Below are 19,588 nucleotides of genomic sequence, written 5' to 3'. Positions count from 1 at the left end.
GGTGCACATGCGGTGGTGCTGTAGGTATATGGGGTGCACATGCGGCGGTGCTGCAGGTATATGGGGTGCATATGCGACAGTGCTGCAGGCATATGGGGTGCACATGCGGCGGTGCTGCAGGTATATGGTGCACACATGCGACAGTGCTGCAGGTATGTGGTGCACATGCGGTGGTGCTGCAGGTATATTGGGTGCACATGCGGCGGTGCTGCATTTTTCTGTACATTTCTCTCTTTTTCTCCAGCCTGATACGTAACCTGACGTTGCTGACCGACTCTCCGGAGCAGGATTACCCCACCCAGGACATAGTATGGCGCAGGTTTGAAGGGGCTTTTATTGCTGCCTCCGGCCTCATCCTCTACGCCCCGGTCTTTAAGGAATATACCTATGAGGGTCTGAAAGAGCTTTATCACGACCAGATCCAGTACGTGGAGCTGCGGACCATGCTTGCCCCGGTGGGTTCAGCGCAGCGCGTGGCCTCAGTCCGTGGCTTTAGGATAAGGTTTCAGGCCTAACACTTTTGCTCTGTTCCCCCCCAGGTTTACGAGCTGGACGGTAAGACTCATGATCGCACCTGGTCAGTGGCGACTTACAGAGACGTCGTCAACCGGTTCAAAGAGGACCACCCGGACTTCTTAGGAATGAAGATCATTTACACCGTGCACAGGTAGTCTCTCGTCTAGTCCCGCACTCGCAGCCATATATTGCAGAGTTCATCCTGAGCCTACTTGTTCATGTACAGGATCTACCTCTACACAGTAGTTGGAGGTCTGTAGAAAGCGGGTGATCGCCCCAGTGGGGCAGCTGATTATCTGGGTGTCCGCCCCCATAGTGAGCATCCATCATAGCGGTCTTAGTGGGATACTATGCCCTCTCCCTCCAGACATGAAGATCTCCCGGCGGTGAAGGAGGCCGTGCATTTTGCGATGCAGCTGATGTCGCAGTTCTCCGACACCATGGCCGGCTTTGATTTGGTAAGAAATGTGATGGTGAGCACAGGTGGGTGGACGCACAGACCCGGGGGCATCGCTTCCCCGCAGTGACCCCCAATTCCTTCCCTTTATAAGGTTGGCCAAGAAGATGCCGGACACTCGCTGTACCAGCTGCGAGAAGCCCTCAGCATCCCCCGCAAGATGGGGGTCACCCTGCCGTTCTTCTTCCATGCTGGAGAGACTAGTAAGTAAGTGAGGTGATGGCATTGTGAGGGCCGACATCCGTCCTGGCTGTCCGCTCTGGAAGTGGAAGAGTTAAATAAAATTCTTAATCCATTAATGAAAAAAAGGGGTGTGGTATAATCAAAGAGTGCGGGGCATAGCACAGTACCGCCTAAATACTGTCATACAGTATCAAAATAATACCGCCATATAATGGTCAAAAAGGATTACTGACCTGGGGAAAAATAATACCGCTATACAGTGGTCATATGAGATACATACACTGTGCAAAAATAATAATGCCATACAATGGTAAAAAAGGATTACTAAACCGTGCAAAAATAATACCGCAACATAATGGTAAAATAAGATATATATATATATATATATATATATATATATATATATATACAGCGCAAAAATTATACCACTATACAGTTGTCAAATAAGATAAATATACAGTACAAAAATAATACTACTATACTGTGGTCATATGAGATACATATATATTGTGGAAATTGTACCGCTACACAGTTGTCAAATAGGATAAGTATACAGTGCAAAAATAATACCGCCATACAGTGGTCGAATAAGATACATATGCAGCACAAAAATAATACTGCCATACAGTGGTAAAATAAGATATATATACACTGTAAACATTATACTGCCATACAGTGGTCAAATTAGATTACTACACAGTGCAAAAGTAATACCGCCATGCAGTGACCAAATAAGATACATGCAAAAATAATACTGTCATACAGTGGTCATATAAGATTACTACACAGTCGAAAGATAAAACCGCCATATAGTGGTCAAATAAGATTACTATATAGTCAAACAATAATACTGCCATACAGTGGTCAAATAAAATTACTATATAGTCAAACAATAATACTGCCATACAGTGGTCAAATAAGATTACTACAGTCAAAAAATAATACCACCAGTCTTCATATAAGATACATATACAGTACAAAAATAATACTGCCAAACAGTGGATAAATAAGATATATATGCAATGCAAACGCTATACTGCTATGCAGTGGTCAAATAAGATACATATACATGCAAAAATAATAATGTCATACAGTAGTCATATAAGATTACTATATAGTCAAAAAATAATACAGCCATACAGAGGAAAAAAAAATTACTATACAGTTAAAAAATAATACTGCCATACAGTGGTCATATAAGATTAATGCACAGCTCTACAACATTCCTGCCTCTGTGTGATGCTACATATTTTGACTATCAGGCCAGTACCGGTTACCATATGACGGTGTATTGCTTCATTAGGCTGGCAGGGTATGGACGTAGATGAAAATGTGCTGGACGCCCTGTTGCTGAACACATCCCGGATCGGTCACGGATACGCCCTAATTAAACACCCCGTGGCTCAGGAGATGTCTCTGAAGATGAACGTCCCTCTGGAGATCTGTCCAGTCTCCAATCAGGTCAGCTGGGGGGGCGCCAGCCATCTTCATTACATGTGACCTTGCGCTTTGTCACCCGTCGCCCATTTTCTGACTCGTGCTTTTCCTGTGCAGGTCCTCCTCTTGGTGTCTGACCTGCGCAACCACCCTGCAGCTACTCTGCTGGCCGATGGCCATCCCCTGGTCATCAGCTCGGACGACCCATCCATTTTTGGTGCCCAAGGGCTGTCGTATGACTTCTATGAGGTGTTTATGGGAATGGGGGGCTCCAAGGCCGATCTGAAGACCCTCAAGCAGCTGGTGGTCAATTCGATTAGGTAAGTGATACTCCCCTGTCCCAAAACGTGGACACTGGGGCAACTGACACATTGCCCAACTCCCGGCATCGGGGTAACGTGGCATTACATGGCAGCCATTCAGAGAGTCCATCCATGTAATGCCAGGATGACTCCAGTGCTCCACGGCAGGAGCCGCTCTTTTTTTGGGCCTACAGAAGGCGTCCCGAGATGGGCCTAAATGCAAGTGTTTTGGTAAAAGCTACCTTTTGCAGTTGTGTTTTATTACAAATGTTGTACCGTTTCACAGGCTGTTTATTTAACAGGCATTGCTGGCTGTAGATTGAGTTAACTGAAGATCTGTCAGTGAGCTCCTTCTATTACTGGCACCCTCATCTCCCCAATCTATTGCAGGTTCAGCTCTCTGTCTCCCGAGGGGAAGGACAGGCTGACGGACGTCTGGCAGAAGAAGTGGGACACATTCGTAGGCGATTTGGCCGAGAAGTCCCGGGAGGAGCAGGAGTAGAGCGTTGAGCATCACCGAGGCTCACGGCGTCACGTTATCTCCAAGAAGGAAAAAATAAACGAAAACAAAAATACTGTATACAACATGGAGCAAGACGGAAGGAGAGTGAGTGTGTGTGAACGAGGGCGAGAGCGCAAAGCTGGAGGACAGCGCGGGAGCGACGTGACTGTGTGCAAGATGTAGACATTGTGCTAGTAAATCCTGGATACTGGCGCTAGACCCGCTGCTTCCACCAGTAGCCCCCGCGGCTCCCTCACCCCCTGGGGCTATACAGGGGGAATGATATACCAATAGCAGAGGCTTAACGCTAGTGCCACGCAGTACCGTACCCGAGACGTCTGAGCCCTTACTGGTAAATGAGGGCCGCAGGCTATGTGTACGGGATCTAGATTGTAAGCCCCTCTGGAGCAGGGACACGTGTGGGAGGGGGATACGCTCTTTGTACAACGCAGCTATGAATGTGTTAATAAATTACCTACATTGTACGGGATTCAGTCTTCATTATGGATTTCTCTACTGCGGACATTCACTTCCATCATTTACACCTGAAAAATAAAAATAAATTAGGTCATCTATCCATAGGATCAGTGGTGGTCTTAGCAGTCGGACCCCTAGGGATCACCTATCCACAGGACTTCGGTCTCGTGTTCGGTGGTCGTCCTAGCAGCCGAAGCCCCAGAGATCAGCAAGTTATCACATATCCACAGGATCTCGGTCTAGTGATCAGTGGTGGTCCTAGCAGCCGGACCCCTAGAGACCAGCAAGTTATCACATATCCACAGGATCTCGGTCTAGTGATCACTGGTGGTCCTAGCAGCCAGACCCCTAGACATCAGCAAGTTATCACATATCCACAGGATCTCGGTCTAGTGATCTCTGGTGGTCCTAGCAGCCGAAGCCCCAGAGATCAGCAAGTTATTACCTATCTACAAGACCTCAGTCTAGTGATCACTGGTGGTCCTAGCAGCCAGACCCCTAGAGATCAGCAAGTTATCACATATCCACAGGATCTCGGTCTAGTGATCAGTGGTGGTCCTAGCAGCCGAAGCCCCAGAGATCAGCAAGTTATCACATATCCACAGGATCTCGGTCTAGTGATCACTGGTGGTCCTAGCAGCCAGACCCCTAGAGACCAGCAAGTTATCACATATCCACATGATCTCGGTCTAGTGATCACTGGTGGTCCTAGCAGCCAGACCCCTAGACATCAGCAAGTTATCACATATCCACAGGATCTCGGTCTAGTGATCACTGGTGGTCCTAGCAGCCAGACCCCTAGACATCAGCAAGTTATCACATATCCACAGGATCTCGGTCTAGTGATCACTGGTGGTCCTAGCAGCCAGACTCCCAGAGATCAGCAAGTTATTACCTATCTACAAGACCTCAGTCTAGTGATCACTGGTGGTCCTAGCAGCCAGACCCCTAGAGATCAACAAGTTATCACATATCCACAGGATCTCGGTCTAGTGATCAGTGGTCGTCCTAGCAGCCGAAGCCCCAGAGATCAGCAAGTTATCACATATCCACAGGATCTCGGTCTAGTGATCACTGGTGGTCCTAGCAGCCAGACCCCTAGACATCAGCAAGTTATCACATATCCACAGGATCTCGGTATAGTGATCACTGGTGGTCCTAGCAGCCGGACCCCTAGAGACCAGCAAGTTATCACATATCCACAGGATCTCGGTCTAGTGATCAGTGGTGGTCCTAGCAGCCAGACCCCTAGACATCAGCAAGTTATCACATATCCACAGGATCTCGGTCTAGTGATCTCTGGTGGTCCTAGCAGCCAGACTCCCAGAGATCAGCAAGTTATTACCTATCTACAAGACCTCAGTCTAGTGATCACTGGTGGTCCTAGCAGCCAGACCCCTAGAGATCAGCAAGTTATCACATATCCACAGGATCTCGGTCTAGTGATCAGTGGTGGTCCTAGCAGCCGAAGCCCCAGAGATCAGCAAGTTATCACATATCCACAGGATCTCGGTCTAGTGATCACTGGTGGTCCTAGCAGCCAGACCCCTAGAGACCAGCAAGTTATCACATATCCACATGATCTCGGTCTAGTGATCACTGGTGGTCCTAGCAGCCAGACCCCTAGACATCAGCAAGTTATCACATATCCACAGGATCTCGGTCTAGTGATCACTGGTGGTCCTAGCAGCCAGACCCCTAGACATCAGCAAGTTATCACATATCCACAGGATCTCGGTCTAGTGATCAGTGGTCGTCCTAGCAGCCGAAGCCCCAGAGATCAGCAAGTTATCACATATCCACAGGATCTCGGTCTAGTGATCACTGGTGGTCCTAGCAGCCAGACCCCTAGACATCAGCAAGTTATCACATATCCACAGGATCTCGGTATAGTGATCAGTGGTGGTCCTAGCAGCCAGACCCCTAGAGATCAGCAAGTTATCACATATCAACAGGACCTCAGTCTAGTGATCATTGGGGGTCCTAGCAGCCAGACCCCTAGAGATCAGCAAGTTATCACTTATCCAAAGGACCCCAGTCTAGTGATCAGTGGTGGTCCTAGCAGCAAGACCCCAGAGATCAGCAAGTTATTACTTATCCACAAGACTTCGGTCTAGTGATCACTGGTGGTTCTAGCATACGGACCCCTAGAGACCAGTACCTTATCACACACCCACAGGATCTCGGTCTAGTGATCACTGGTGGTCCTAGCAGCCAGACCCCTAGACATCAGCAAGTTATCACATATCCACAGGATCTCGGTATAGTGATCAGTGGTGGTCCTAGCAGCCAGACCCCTAGAGATCAGCAAGTTATCACATATCAACAGGACCTCAGTCTAGTGATCATTGGGGGTCCTAGCAGCCAGACCCCTAGAGATCAGCAAGTTATCACTTATCCAAAGGACCCCAGTCTAGTGATCAGTGGTGGTCCTAGCAGCAAGACCCCAGAGATCAGCAAGTTATTACTTATCCACAAGACTTCGGTCTAGTGATCACTGGTGGTTCTAGCATACGGACCCCTAGAGACCAGTACCTTATCACATACCCACAGGATCTCGGTCTAGTGATCATTGATGGTCCTATCAGTCAGAGCCATAGAGATCAGCAAGTTATTACCTTTCCACAAGACCTCGGTCTGTTGATCATTGTTGGTCCTAGCAGCCAGACCCCCAGAGACCAGCAAGTTATTGCCTATCTACAGGACCCTGGTCTAGTGATCAGTGGTGGTCCCAGTTGTTGGACCCCAAGAGATCAGCAAGTTATCATATATCCAAATGACCCCAGTGTTGTGATCGGTGGTGGCCTCATTGGTTGGACCACCAGAGATCTGCAAGTTGTCTTATGATCGGTGGTGGTCCCATCACTGAGGCCCCTAGAAAAGAGAAAGTTACCACTTATCCACAGGACCCTGGTCCCCCCGTTATCGTGTGTCCTGTGAATCGGTGGTGGCTTGTAATCCTAGTATTAGGGTTATTCTTGTCTCCGACCACGGGAGGTTGAGTTTTGTTGGTTCCGTATTCCCCATAGAAATGATGGAACTGGAGCCTGTCAGCCGCTTTGGGCTCGTTCTGGTGGTCGGACATAGACAAAGTTATTCCCGGCTCAGCCATAAAACGGGGAATAACCCTTCATTGAGAATGTCAGCTGTCCGATGAAGCCGTGCCTGCACAAGAGACACTACGGTCATAGGTTCATGTCCCCAAACTAAAAAAATAATTAAAAAATAAGTAAAATTAAAAAAAAAAAGTTCAAAATATAGTTATATATATAAAAATATAAATATTATATTTATAATATAAAAAATATATATAAAAAAATGGAGACGTAAACAAATTTATTGATTTTTTTAATACATTTTGTTTATAATTTTATGATTTTTATTTTTTTTTTACACAGCAAAATAAATTTTTTTTTGGGTATGGGCGTGATTGTACTGATGTGGTACAATGAATGATGTGGTACAAAACTACAAGTCGTCCCACAAAAAATAAGCCCTCGTGTTGCTACGGAGACGGAAAGATTAAAAAAAAGTTATGAATCTTGAAATAAGAGGAAAAAATAAAAGGGCAAAAAATGAAAAATCGCCCTGAAAGGAAGGGGTTAAGACATAATATTTCACAAAAATAAAGGAGGTAAGAATAACTTCCCTCTCACAATATGGAGGTCTTTACTTTCGTTTTACCTCAGGTGTCATTTTTGACTGAACGTGAGGGAAATACAGAAACGCCTCGGGCGATGACGTCACGCTCCCGGCAGAGGGCGCTCTGAGCTGTGAGCTTCTGTCTCCGCCGCTTCAGCCATATTGTGTGAGACAATCTCTTTTGATGGTGAGGATGGGTGGTCTCCAGAAACATGGCCGCCAATACAGAACAGCCCTCAGATCTGTGAGGACATGGATGCACAATGTTATCCCGCGAGTCGTCGTGACCCGATTATATACCATTTTCTCGCTCTTCTCTTTGTCGCGGCTTCTGGTAGCTTTTAGCAGTTGTAGATCCCGGAATTCGATTGGTGAGACTGGTTCACCTCTGGACTTCATATCCCATCAGACCCTGCGCCGGAATGCGCTGAGCTCTGTTGTAAGTGCATGCTGGGAGTTGTAGTTTTTTTTTATTATTCTAGCTGTCATGGAAGGTGACGGGTGCAGTGTGTGAGGGTCAGTGGCGGCTCTGCTGGGAAAGTTACTTCTAGAGGTGAGACAGTCCCGGCTCCTGGTGTGTGGGGGCCCTCGGGTAACAGACTCCTAGGGGCCCCTCTTCTCCTTCCTCTCCTATATCTTGGTGTATCAGGGCTCTTTTTTTTTTTTAGCTCTTTCTCTATCGTCACCATGTTGGCTTCTGTATGATTTGTTATTCCATTTTTTGGGGAGTGACCAGAAAATAGCGATTCTGTTGGACGGTGTGTAGAAACATGGCGACCAAAACATGGCGGCCGGGGGCGTGCAACCATGACGGGCAAAACATGGCGGCCGGGGGCGTGCAACCATGATGGGCAAAATATGGCGGCCAGGGGCATGCAACCATGACGGCGAAACATGGCGGCCAGGAGTGTGCAACCATGACGGCGAAACATGGCGGCCGGGGGCGTGCAACCATGACGGGCAAAACATGGCGGCCAGGGGCGTGCAACCATGACGGGCAAAACATGGCGGCCAGGAGTGTGCAACCATAACAGCGAAAACATGGCGGCCAGGGGCGTGCAACCATGACGCCGAAAACATGGCGGCCAGGGGCGTGCAACCATGACGGAGAAAACATGGCGGCCAGGGGCGTGCAACCATGACGGGCAAAACATGGCGGCCAGGAGTGTGCAACCATGACGGCGAAACATGGCGGCCAGGGGCGTGCAACCATGACGCCGAAAACATGGCGGCCAGGGGCGTGCAACCATGACGGGCAAAACATGGCGGCCAGGGGTGTGCAACCATGACGGGCAAAACATGGCGGCCAGGAGTGTGCAACCATGACGGGCAAAACATGGCGGCCAGGGGCGTGCAACCATGACGGGCAAAACATGGCGGCCAGGGGTGTGCAACCATGACGGGCAAAACATGGCGGCCAGGAGTGTGCAACCATAACAGCGAAAACATGGCGGCCAGGAGTGTGCAACCATAACAGCGAAAACATGGCGGCCAGGGGCGTGCAACCATGACGGGCAAAACATGGCGGCCAGGGGTGTGCAACCATGACTGGCAAAACATGGCGGCCAGGGGTGTGCAACCATGACGGGCAAAACATGGCGGCCAGGGGTGTGCAACCATGACGGGCAAAACATGGCGGCCAGGAGTGTGCAACCATGACGGCGAAACATGGCGGCCAGGGGCGTGCAACCATGACGCCGAAAACATGGCGGCCAGGGGCGTGCAACCATGACGGGCAAAACATGGCGGCCAGGGGTGTGCAACCATGACGGGCAAAACATGGCGGCCAGGAGTGTGCAACCATGACGGGCAAAACATGGCGGCCAGGGGCGTGCAACCATGACGGGCAAAACATGGCGGCCAGGGGTGTGCAACCATGACGGGCAAAACATGGCGGCCAGGAGTGTGCAACCATAACAGCGAAAACATGGCGGCCAGGAGTGTGCAACCATAACAGCGAAAACATGGCGGCCAGGGGCGTGCAACCATGACGGGCAAAACATGGCGGCCAGGGGTGTGCAACCATGACTGGCAAAACATGGCGGCCAGGGGTGTGCAACCATGACGGGCAAAACATGGCGGCCAGGGGTGTGCAACCATGACGGGCAAAACATGGCGGCCAGGGGTGTGCAACCATGACGGGCAAAACATGGCGGCCAGGAGTGTGCAACCATGACGGCGAAAACGTGGCGGCCAGGGGCGTGCAACTAATACTGGCAAAACGTGGCGGCCAGGGGCGTGCAACTAATACTGGCAAAACGTGGCGGCCAGGGGCGTGCAACTAAGACTGGCAAAACATGGCGGCCAGGAATGTGCAACCATGATGGCCAAAGCATGGCGGCCAGGAGTGTGCAACCATAACAGCGAAAACATGGCGGCCAGGGGCATGCAACCATGATGGCGAAAACATGGCGGCCAGGGGCATGCAACCATGATGGCGAAAACATGGCGGCCAGGGGCATGCAACTAAGACTGGCAAAACATGGCGGCCAGGGGTGTGCAACCATGACAGCCAAAACATGACGGCCAGGGGTGTGCAACCATGACAGCCAAAACATGACGGCCAGGGGCGTGCAACTAAGACTGGCAAAACATGGCGGCCAGGGGTGTGCAACCATGACGGCCAAAGCATGGCGGCCAGGAGTGTGCAACCATGACGGCCAAAGCATGGCGGCCAGGGGTGTGCAACCATGACGGTGAAAACATGGCGGCCAGGAGTGTGCAACCATGATGGCAAAAACTTGGCGGCCAGGGGCGTGCAACTAAGACTGGCAAAACATGGCGGCCAGGGGCGTGCAACCATGACAGCCAAAACATGGCGGCCACAGGGGCCTATTAATGGGGGTACAGTGTTACAGCTGTGCTGGTGTAGTGTGATGGTGCTGCTGGAAATATGTGACCCTGTGTCTTTTTTCCCCCGTTTTCAGGACCGCTGCGCGGCTGATCACGGACGATGGCCGCCCTCGTGGGTTGGCAGCGTTTTTTCTCCAGGCTGGTGCAGCACAGATCATTACCCGGGTGGCAGCGAGCAGCGTCGTCGGCTGTGCCGCCTGCAGAAGTGCGGGGATCACCAGCGTCTAATGTAAGTGCTGCCCCCACAATCTGCCATCACTCGCGCCCCCCCAGTTATACTGTGGCGCGGAGCTTTACTGCTGCCCGTCCGGACTCCCCCTGATTCATTTGTTTTAACCCTTTCCGTCCTGCAGTCGTCCCCGAGCTTCGGCCTGCTGTTTGACATAGACGGGGTGTTGGTCAGGGGCAGAAATCCCATCCCCGGAGCTGCCGAAGCCTTCAGGACATTACTGGATGGGGGCGGGAAGCTGGCGGTGCCCGTCGTGTTTGTGACTAATGCGGGTAACTGTCGGCGCGAGGAGAGAGCGACGGAGCTGAGCCGGGTGCTGGGGGTGGAGGTAAGAAATGCTCCACCGTATGCAAAAATGCACAGAAAAATTGCTGCAAAAACGCAATGTGTGAACATACCCTAAAAGTAGCAATGGAGCCCCAGCCCATCCCGACCTTCTTGGTGCCGTCCCTGCAGGTCTCCGCTGATCAGGTCATCCTGTCGCACAGTCCGCTGAGGATGTTCCACCACTTCCAGGATAAGTGCGTGCTCGTGTCCGGTCAGGGTCCGGTGGAAGATGTCGCCAGGGAGTATCCTTCTCTGTACGGCCGGGGACGTGCCCCATTATTGGCGGCTCACACAACGTGCCTTGGGATCTGGTGTAGGCGGCCCTGTAACATCTTGATCACAGCCTTATGAATGTCTTTCCGCACGACCTCCTTGACACTTCACAGACTCGGCTTTATGAATGCGGTGACGATTGACGCCGTGAGGCAGGCGTATCCGCTGCTGGACATGGTGGACGAGAGGCGGAGGCCGAGGGGCGCTGTACGTATAGGTCTGGTCTAACGGTGATGGTTACTCCTGTATTTATCTCCTGTTGTAAAACCACAACTCCTGGCATGTACTGATTTGCTGGGAGTTGTGGTTTTTGCCGTAGTCCCACTGACGCACATATGTCCTATTTCTGTTCTCTGCAGATCGATGTCGGCGAGAAGCTTCCAGCCATAGAAGGTGAGGAGGAGACTAAAGCTCAATAGGAGCTTTCTGAAAGGGGTTGTCTAGAGATCTCAAAAGTGATGAGAAAGTTGTAGATTTATAATTGCTTTACATGGGGTTGATCGGTGTAATCGGAGCTCCCTCTGGTCACTTTGCAGCCGTTGTTTTGTTGGGGGAGCCGGTACGTTGGGAGACGAGTCTGCAGCTGATCCTGGATATCCTGCTGAGTGCAGGGAGGCCGGCGGAGTGGAACACGCAGGCGCCATATCCACACATCCCAATTTTAGCCTGTAATATGGATCTGCTCTGGATGGCAGAAGCAAAGATGCCCAGGTCAGCAGTGCAGCGCTGTTATACATGTCGCCACCAGAGGGCGCCAAAGTCTAAAGGGATCGCTGAGAGTGCAGTCTGCTCTTCCACCACCTGAGGGTGCCATTTGCTGGAGGTCTCATTTCTAGCCCATCTCTTTTGTTTTTTTGCTGCAGGTTCGGACATGGGACGTTTCTACTCTGTCTGGAAACGTTATACTATAAAATCACAGGCCAAGAGCTGCGGTACGAGGCGCTGATCGGAAAACCCAGCCCTGTCACCTACGAATTTGCTGAGAAGCTAATTCTGAGCCAGGCGAGGGAGCATGGGTGGAGTAGTCCCATTCAGACGCTCTATGCTATTGGGTGAGTTGCAGGACTACTGTGAGCGGCATTGTGGGAGTTGTAGTGTTCTGTCCCATCCTCTTATCCCGCTTTTTCTGCTTTAGGGATAATCCCATGGCGGACATATACGGCGCCAACCTTTATAACCGCTGTCTGCAGAGTCGGAGAGGAGACTCGCAGCGGCCACACAGCTGCCAGTCAGTCCTGGTGTGCACCGGGGTGTATAGTAATGGGGGCGAGGTGCCCAATGACCTACGGGAGAGCGTGACACGGACCGTCTTCCATGGACACCGGGACTTTAAATTTGACCCCAGTCTGGTGGAGGCGTCCTACGTGGTGCGGGATGTGGGGGAAGCTTTGGCATTGATACTGAAGAAGGAGGGATGGCGGTCAGGACATGAGTGCACCAATGATGTCACTGAGCCCTGATAACCAGGAAGATCCGGACATGAGCGCGCTGATGATGTCACTGAGCCCCGATAACCAGAACCATCCAGAATTCAGCGTGCCGATGATGTCACTGAGCCCCAATAACCAGGACGATACGGATGTGAGCACCGATGATGTCACTGAGCCCCGATAACCAGTATGAAACGGACGTGAGCGCACCGATGATGTCACTGAGCCTGGATAACCAGAATGATATGGACGTTAGTGCCGATGATGTCACTGAGCACCGATAACCAGAATGATATGGACGTGAGTGCCGATGATATCACTGAGCCCCGATAACTATGACGACACGGACGTGAGTGCCGATGTTGTCACTGAGCCCCGATAACAAGAACCATCCGGACGTTAGTGCCGATGATGTCACTGAGCACCGATAACCAGAATGATATGGACGTTAGTGCCGATGATGTCACTGAGCACCGATAACCAGAATGATATAGACGTTAGTGCCGATGATGTCACTGAGCCCCGATAACCATGACGACCCGGATGTGAGTGCCGATGATGTCACTGAGCCCCGATAACCAGAATGATATGGACGTGAGTGCCGATGATGTCACTAAGCCCTGATAACCAGGACGATACGTTCGTGAGAGCCGATGATGTAACTGAGCCACGATAACCAGGACGATACGGACGTGAGTGCCGATGATGCCACTGAGACCTGATAACCAGAACCATCCGGACGTGAGCGCCGATGATGTCACTGAGATCTGATAACCAGAATGATATGGACGTGAGTGCCGATGATGTCACTGAGACCTGATAACCAGAATGATATGGACGTGAGTGCTGATGATGTCACTGAGACCTGATAACCAGAATGATATGGACGTGAGTGCCGATGATGTCACTGAGCCCCGATAACCAGGACGATCTGGACGTGAGTGCCAATGATGTCACGGAGACCTGATAACCAGAATGATATGGACGTGAGTGCCAATGATGTCACTGAGCCCCGATAACCAGGACGATCTGGACGTGAGTGCCAATGATGTCACTGAGCCCCGATAACCAGGACGATCTGGACGTGAGTGCCGATGATGTCATTAAGCCCCGGGCCGTGTGATCCTCCATCCTGATATCTTTTAGACATTATTTATTGCTGTTTTTTACCTGATCATTGATACTGGCCGCCTGAAAGTACAGAAACTGTGTGATAGTGATCCAGCATGACATCTGTCTGCTAATCCGGCATGTTTGATAATCCGGCTCCTTATTGTTTTGTAGACCCAGAATAAATGCCTTATATACTGACTTGTCGCATGGTCTTGTGTGTGAGCTCTGACCGGTATCGTTGACCACTGGCCTGTGGAGACGACGGACACGTCTATGGAGGAGGCACCTCCACAGGTCGGTCAGGTGCGCTGCTGATTTTCCACATGCTTTTTCGTGCCATCGAATCTGCCACATCTGTCCCGTGGGAAGGTCCGCACCGCTCTGGAGAAGATTTGGAAATATTCGGTGGTCCCGAGATGTCTGCACATAAGGCGGGCTATAACCTGGTATACTAAAAACCCTATCTACTATATGAATATTAAGGGGGTGATAACCCCGACATATAAAGATCAACACCCTATACTGGAACCATATAAAGATAGATACCTACATGTATTATGAAGGTGATATACCAAAAGTGATATACAGAATATAGCTAGAAGAGTGTATGAATATACGTGCACTATCCCTACCACTAAAGCAAATATAAATTTGCGACCCTAGGGTCTATTGCTACCTAGGTGCGGGGGTTGGCACCCTAAGAAAAAACGAGAGTGGCGCCCCCGCTCGTACGGTGGCTGTCCCTGGTCTACTATAAACTCCCTATAAGGGATAGAGTGTGAAACAGAAGGCCAGGTGGCTGTAAATAACTTGTCAAAGTATGTGGTACCACTTAATACAGCATAACAGGCCCACCCCCTGCAATGTGCTGTAAGGTAGGGATAGAAACAAACGCTACATATAACTTAGTTAAATTAACACTTCATTTTAGGAACCTAAAGTTATAAGATGAAATAAATTGAAATATAACAGATGTATACACAAGGTATAACCAGTATTGTAAAGGGCTAATGACAACCAAAATGCCACAGAAGAAGTCCCCACCAAATATAGCTGGATATACACAGATAGATACAATCAGCTCATAGGGAATACGGTACGTAGTAGAGACACATATCAATCATGGTAATGATATACTCATCTGCTGCAATAATAGATCCCAGCTGATAATTCATCCAGTCATAGTTGCTCACACAGTGAAACGGGGCAAACAAACTCCGCAATCAACCTCTCGACGCGTTTCCCCCATAACCATGGGTTCATCAGGAGAGTCAGGATAACAATATGGCAGTACACAGATATATACAAAGATAGGGCTGCAGCGACATACCTAAGGGCCATGTTTAAATAGGTGATCTCCCAGTGAAGGAGATAAGTATACTTCCTGTTTAATGATAAAAACCAGTAGCCGTACCTTAATCCAGAGTGTACATATCGCAGGTACAGGTAAAGCACATGTAGCGCCATGTTAGTAGAGCACCCGGCGGCCCCACACGGAAGTGTGAAGCAACAAATACCTCTATCAGCAGCGGACCCCGGAAGTGTCCGATATAGGCGCTAAAGGACAGCGCATGCGCCGGATAAAGAAACAGTAGAGGATCACAAGCCACCATGATGTTGGAGACCATGGGCGCTCTATAGAGGCATTAAACACAGCGCATGCGCCGAATCAAATCAGATGAATGAAATAAAGCCCCACACACCCCCATATTGCTGGAGTCCAAAAAATGAAAACAAATATGAAGAGCGCAATAGAACTACAGGACACAGACAACAGTACTAATTAATAAACAAAAAGGTAATGGACCCCCACATCCAATACTACCAACATATATGCGCAATAGGGCAGTGCAACAGCACCCCCCCACAAGGGAGGGGGGAAATTGGCACTCCACAAATATATATCATCATGAACATCATGGTGGCTTGTGATCCTCTACTGTTTCTTTATCCGGCGCATGCGCTGTCCTTTAGCGCCTATATCGGACACTTCCGGGGTCCGCTGCTGATAGAGGTATTTGTTGCTTCACACTTCCGTGTGGGGCCGCCGGGTGCTCTACTAACATGGCGCTACATGTGCTTTACCTGTACCTGCGATATGTACACTCTGGATTAAGGTACGGCTACTGGTTTTTATCATTAAACAGGAAGTATACTTATCTCCTTCACTTGGAGATTACCTATTTAAACATGGCCCTTAGGTATGTCGCTGCAGCCCTATCTTTGTATATATCTGTGTACTGCCATATTGTTATCCTGACTCTCCTGATGAACCCATGGTTATGGGGGAAACGCGTCGAGAGGTTGATTGCGGAGTTTGTTTGCCCCGTTTCACTGTGTGAGCAACTATGACTGGATGAATTATCAGCTGGGATCTATTATTGCAGCAGATGAGTATATCATTACCATGATTGATATGTGTCTCTACTACGTACCGTATTCCCTATGAGCTGATTGTATCTATCTGTGTATATCCAGCTATATTTGGTGGGGACTTCTTCTGTGGCATTTTGGTTGTCATTAGCCCTTTACAATACTGGTTATACCTTGTGTATACATCTGTTATATTTCAATTTATTTCATCTTATAACTTTAGGTTCCTAAAATGAAGTGTTAATTTAACTAAGTTATATGTAGCGTTTGTTTCTATCCCTACCTTACAGCACATTGCAGGGGGTGGGCCTGTTATGCTGTATTAAGTGGTACCACATACTTTGACAAGTTATTTACAGCCACCTGGCCTTCTGTTTCACACTCTATCCCTTATAGGGAGTTTATAGTAGACCAGGGACAGCCACCGTACGAGCGGGGGCGCCACTCTCGTTTTTTCTTAGGGTGCCAACCCCCGCACCTAGGTAGCAATAGACCCTAGGGTCGCAAATTTATATTTGCTTTAGTGGTAGGGATAGTGCACGTATATTCATACACTCTTCTAGCTATATTCTGTATATCACTTTTGGTATATCACCTTCATAATACATGTAGGTATCTATCTTTATATGGTTCCAGTATAGGGTGTTGATCTTTATATGTCGGGGTTATCACCCCCTTAATATTCATATAGTAGATAGGGGTTTGGTTTTTAGTATATCATTGAATAAAGTATTCTGTTTTATGGGGGTTTTTTCTATGTGTAAGCCATTTTTGTTCTTCCCTCAGTAATAGTTTTTGTTAGTAAGGGCTATAACCTGGGCCTGATATTTGGATGACCCCATTGCAGCTTTACTCCTTCACAGGAGACAGATGACGTCTCTCAGGGGTCCGGGCCCCTGTCCCACCCATGGGTGTTATGTGCCCCTAATCGCTTTACTATATCATTAACCCTTTATTACAGGAGTCACGTACTAGAACTATAACTCCCAGCAAGTCCTGGCCGCCTGTAGAGCCGCCGCTCTGAAAAACAATCTAGGGAGGGATGATGATGATGATGTCTGTGGCGCCATCACACGACATGGGGGGAAGGTGGGAGCCCCGGGGGCCACATCCGACATCGGGGTGACCCAGTTCTGTCTGAGCCGATGTGTCAGCAATAAATTATCACTGTACATACAGGAGACGATGGGGATGGGCGGACCTGCTGGGACTTGTGGTCCTGGAGTCTGAGCCTTGTGCAGAATTCCCGGCACCTCCGGCCGCGATCACTGAGGTCTTGGCAGACCAGAAGATTGACTGCGCACCACCTCTCTACAGGGTGAAAAGACTCCTGTCCATCATTCTCACTTTCTCCACCTGTTCTACATTTATCGCTAGATCATTTATTACCCACAATCCCATTTATTGTGATAAAAGCCTCCGGCCCGTCTGTCCATGGCGATGTAGTGTCGGCCATTACTACCTCTGTGACCGGGCAATCCACTGTCTGACTGCTGTAACTGTGAAGAACCCTTCAGCTGCCAGAATCGCATTTCTGCCACCCGTAATGAATGTCCCCTGGTCCTCAGTATGGTCTCTGGTAGGAATAAGTGCGGTGCCGTCATTTGTATTGTTCACACATGTACTTATATGTATAAATGACATCTCTGAGGCGTCAACGAGGATTGGTCCTAACACTGATCATTGTGGTCCCCACTGCCCCGGTACTGATTCCTGGGGTCCCCGCTGCCCCCGGTACTGAATTCTGGGGTCCCCGCTGCCCCCGGTACTGAATCCTGGGGTCCCCGCTGCCCCTGATACTGAATCCTGGGGTCCCCGCTGCCCCCGGTACTGAATCCTGGGGTCCCCGCTGCCCCCGGTACTGATTCATGGGGTCCCCGCTGCCCCCGGTACTGAATTCTGGGGTCCCCGCTGCCCCCGGTACTGAATCCTGGGGTCCCCGCTGCCCCCGGTACTGATTCATGGGGTCCCCGCTGCCCCCGGTACTGAATCCTGGGGTCCCCGCTGCCCCCGGTACTGATTCCTGGGGTCCCCGCTGCCCCCGGTACTGAATCCTGGGGTCCCCGCTGCCCCCGGTACTGAATCCTTAGAATTTGCCAGTTACCATTCATAATAAATATACATATACACACACACACACACACACACACACACACATCATTAGTGTCTGTGCACACGCTGTAGCGCTCCCTCCCCTGCAGCGCCCTCCTCTCACCACCAGGTGGCGGCACAGTGGACCCGTCTCATAGTCTCGGCCGCAGAGAAGCTGCTGCTCGTCCTCCCCGCTGGTTCCCGGGGCCCCTCCACCACATCCCGGCCCCTCAGGGCCACGAATCCCGGGATCCTCCAGTGACTGCAGCTGCGCCCCCAGGTCAGTGCGTCCCCCCGCACCATGGAGCAGAGCCGGGAGCAGCCTCTACTGGCCTCCACCTTCTAGCAGCTGTGCCTCCGTGTCCACTACCTGTGCAGGACCCCCAGAGCACTGCCAGCAGCCCCCCACACCAGGCACCCTGAGCAGGACCCCCAGAGCACTGCCAGCAAACCCCCACACCGGGCACCCTGAGCAGGACCCCCACACCGGGCAGCCTGTGCAGGACCCCCAGAGCACTGCCAGCAGCCCCCCACACTGTGCACCCTGTGCAGGACCCCCAGAACACTGCCAGCAGCCCCCCCCCCCACACACCGGGCACCCTGAGCAGGACCCCCAGAGCACTGCCAGCAGCCCCCCACACCAGGCACCCTGAGCAGGACCCCCAGAGCACTGCCAGCAGCCCCCCACACCGGGCACCCTGAGCAGGACCCCCAGAGCACTGCCAGCAGCCCCCCACACCGGGCACCCTGAGCAGGACCCCCACACCAGGCACCCTGAGCAGGACCCCCAGAGCACTGCCAGCAGCCCCCCACACCGGGCACCCTGAGCAGGACCCCCACACCAGGCACCCTGAGCAGGACCCCCAGAGCACTGCCAGCAGCCCCCCACACCGGGCACCCTGAGCAGGACCCCCACACCGGGCACCCTGAGCAGGACCCCCAGAGCACTGCCAGCAGCCCCCCACACCGGGCACCCTGAGCAGGACCCCCAGAGCACTGCCAGCAGCCCCCCACACCGGGCACCCTGATCAGGACCCCCACACCAGGCACCCTGAGCAGGACCCCCAGAGCACTGCCAGCAGCCCCCCACACCGTGCACCCTGTGCAGGACCCCCAGAACACTGCCAGCAGCCCCCCCCCCACACACCGGGCACCCTGAGCAGGACCCCCAGAGCACTGCCAGCAGCCCCCCACACTGTGCACCCTGAGCAGGACCCCCAGAGATTATGTAACTGCACATTCCAGCAGATGTGAGGACGGATGGTGGCTTTGGATATCTGCACAGGGCTGACAATCACAAGGCCCCCTCCTTTACTACTGTGCCCCTCACCCCTGCATTGATGTCCCTTATCCACACCCCAATAATCCCCCCCTGCACACTCC

The 19,588-nt window shown here is 51.1% G+C and overlaps 2 protein-coding genes across 7 annotated transcripts in view; both read left to right on the top strand.

Annotated features, from left to right (window-relative positions):
• Nucleotides 1–3,886, top strand: part of ADA2 (adenosine deaminase 2) — a 31,884-nt gene extending 27,998 nt beyond the window's left edge. For all 5 annotated transcript variants that reach the window (XM_077267079.1, XM_077267081.1, XM_077267080.1 and 2 more), the window contains 7 exons: nt 245–455; nt 540–667; nt 884–974; nt 1,068–1,176; nt 2,460–2,617; nt 2,711–2,913; nt 3,286–3,886. In XM_077267079.1, coding sequence (XP_077123194.1) covers nt 245–455; nt 540–667; nt 884–974; nt 1,068–1,176; nt 2,460–2,617; nt 2,711–2,913; nt 3,286–3,397 — 1,012 coding nt within the window. In that variant the 3' untranslated portion in view covers nt 3,398–3,886. The remainder of the gene's footprint in view (nt 1–244; nt 456–539; nt 668–883; nt 975–1,067; nt 1,177–2,459; nt 2,618–2,710; nt 2,914–3,285) is intronic.
• Nucleotides 3,887–7,705: 3,819 nt separating this feature from the next.
• Nucleotides 7,706–13,937, top strand: HDHD5 (haloacid dehalogenase like hydrolase domain containing 5). Of its 2 annotated transcripts, none has more exons than XM_077267078.1 (9): nt 7,706–7,955; nt 10,444–10,598; nt 10,723–10,926; nt 11,055–11,167; nt 11,312–11,405; nt 11,558–11,591; nt 11,735–11,909; nt 12,062–12,250; nt 12,334–13,937. In XM_077267078.1, exons 2-9 carry the CDS (start codon nt 10,470–10,472, stop codon nt 12,656–12,658), a joined length of 1,263 nt encoding a protein of 420 aa, XP_077123193.1. In that variant the 5' UTR covers nt 7,706–7,955; nt 10,444–10,469; the 3' UTR covers nt 12,659–13,937. The 2 variants fall into 2 exon arrangements, with proteins under 2 accessions (XP_077123193.1, XP_077123192.1); XM_077267077.1 differs by having other exon boundaries at nt 7,938–8,069.
• Nucleotides 13,938–19,588: the final 5,651 nt, after the last annotated feature.

This window comes from Ranitomeya variabilis, chromosome 5, assembly GCF_051348905.1.
Source record: "Ranitomeya variabilis isolate aRanVar5 chromosome 5, aRanVar5.hap1, whole genome shotgun sequence".
Classification (NCBI taxonomy): Eukaryota; Metazoa; Chordata; class Amphibia; order Anura; family Dendrobatidae; genus Ranitomeya; species Ranitomeya variabilis.
Note: the sequence above shows the minus strand (reverse complement) of the source record. Positions and strands in the feature narration are given on the sequence as shown.

Coding starts and splice junctions, on each gene's coding strand:
- HDHD5 (XM_077267078.1), top strand. CDS start 10,470: ATGGCCGCCCTCGTGGGTTGGCAGCGTTTTTTCTCCAGGCTGGTGCAG. Junction 10,599..10,722: donor GGGGATCACCAGCGTCTAAT/GTAAGTGCTGCC, acceptor TCCGTCCTGCAG/TCGTCCCCGAGCTTCGGCCT. Junction 12,251..12,333: donor CAGACGCTCTATGCTATTGG/GTGAGTTGCAGG, acceptor TTTCTGCTTTAG/GGATAATCCCATGGCGGACA.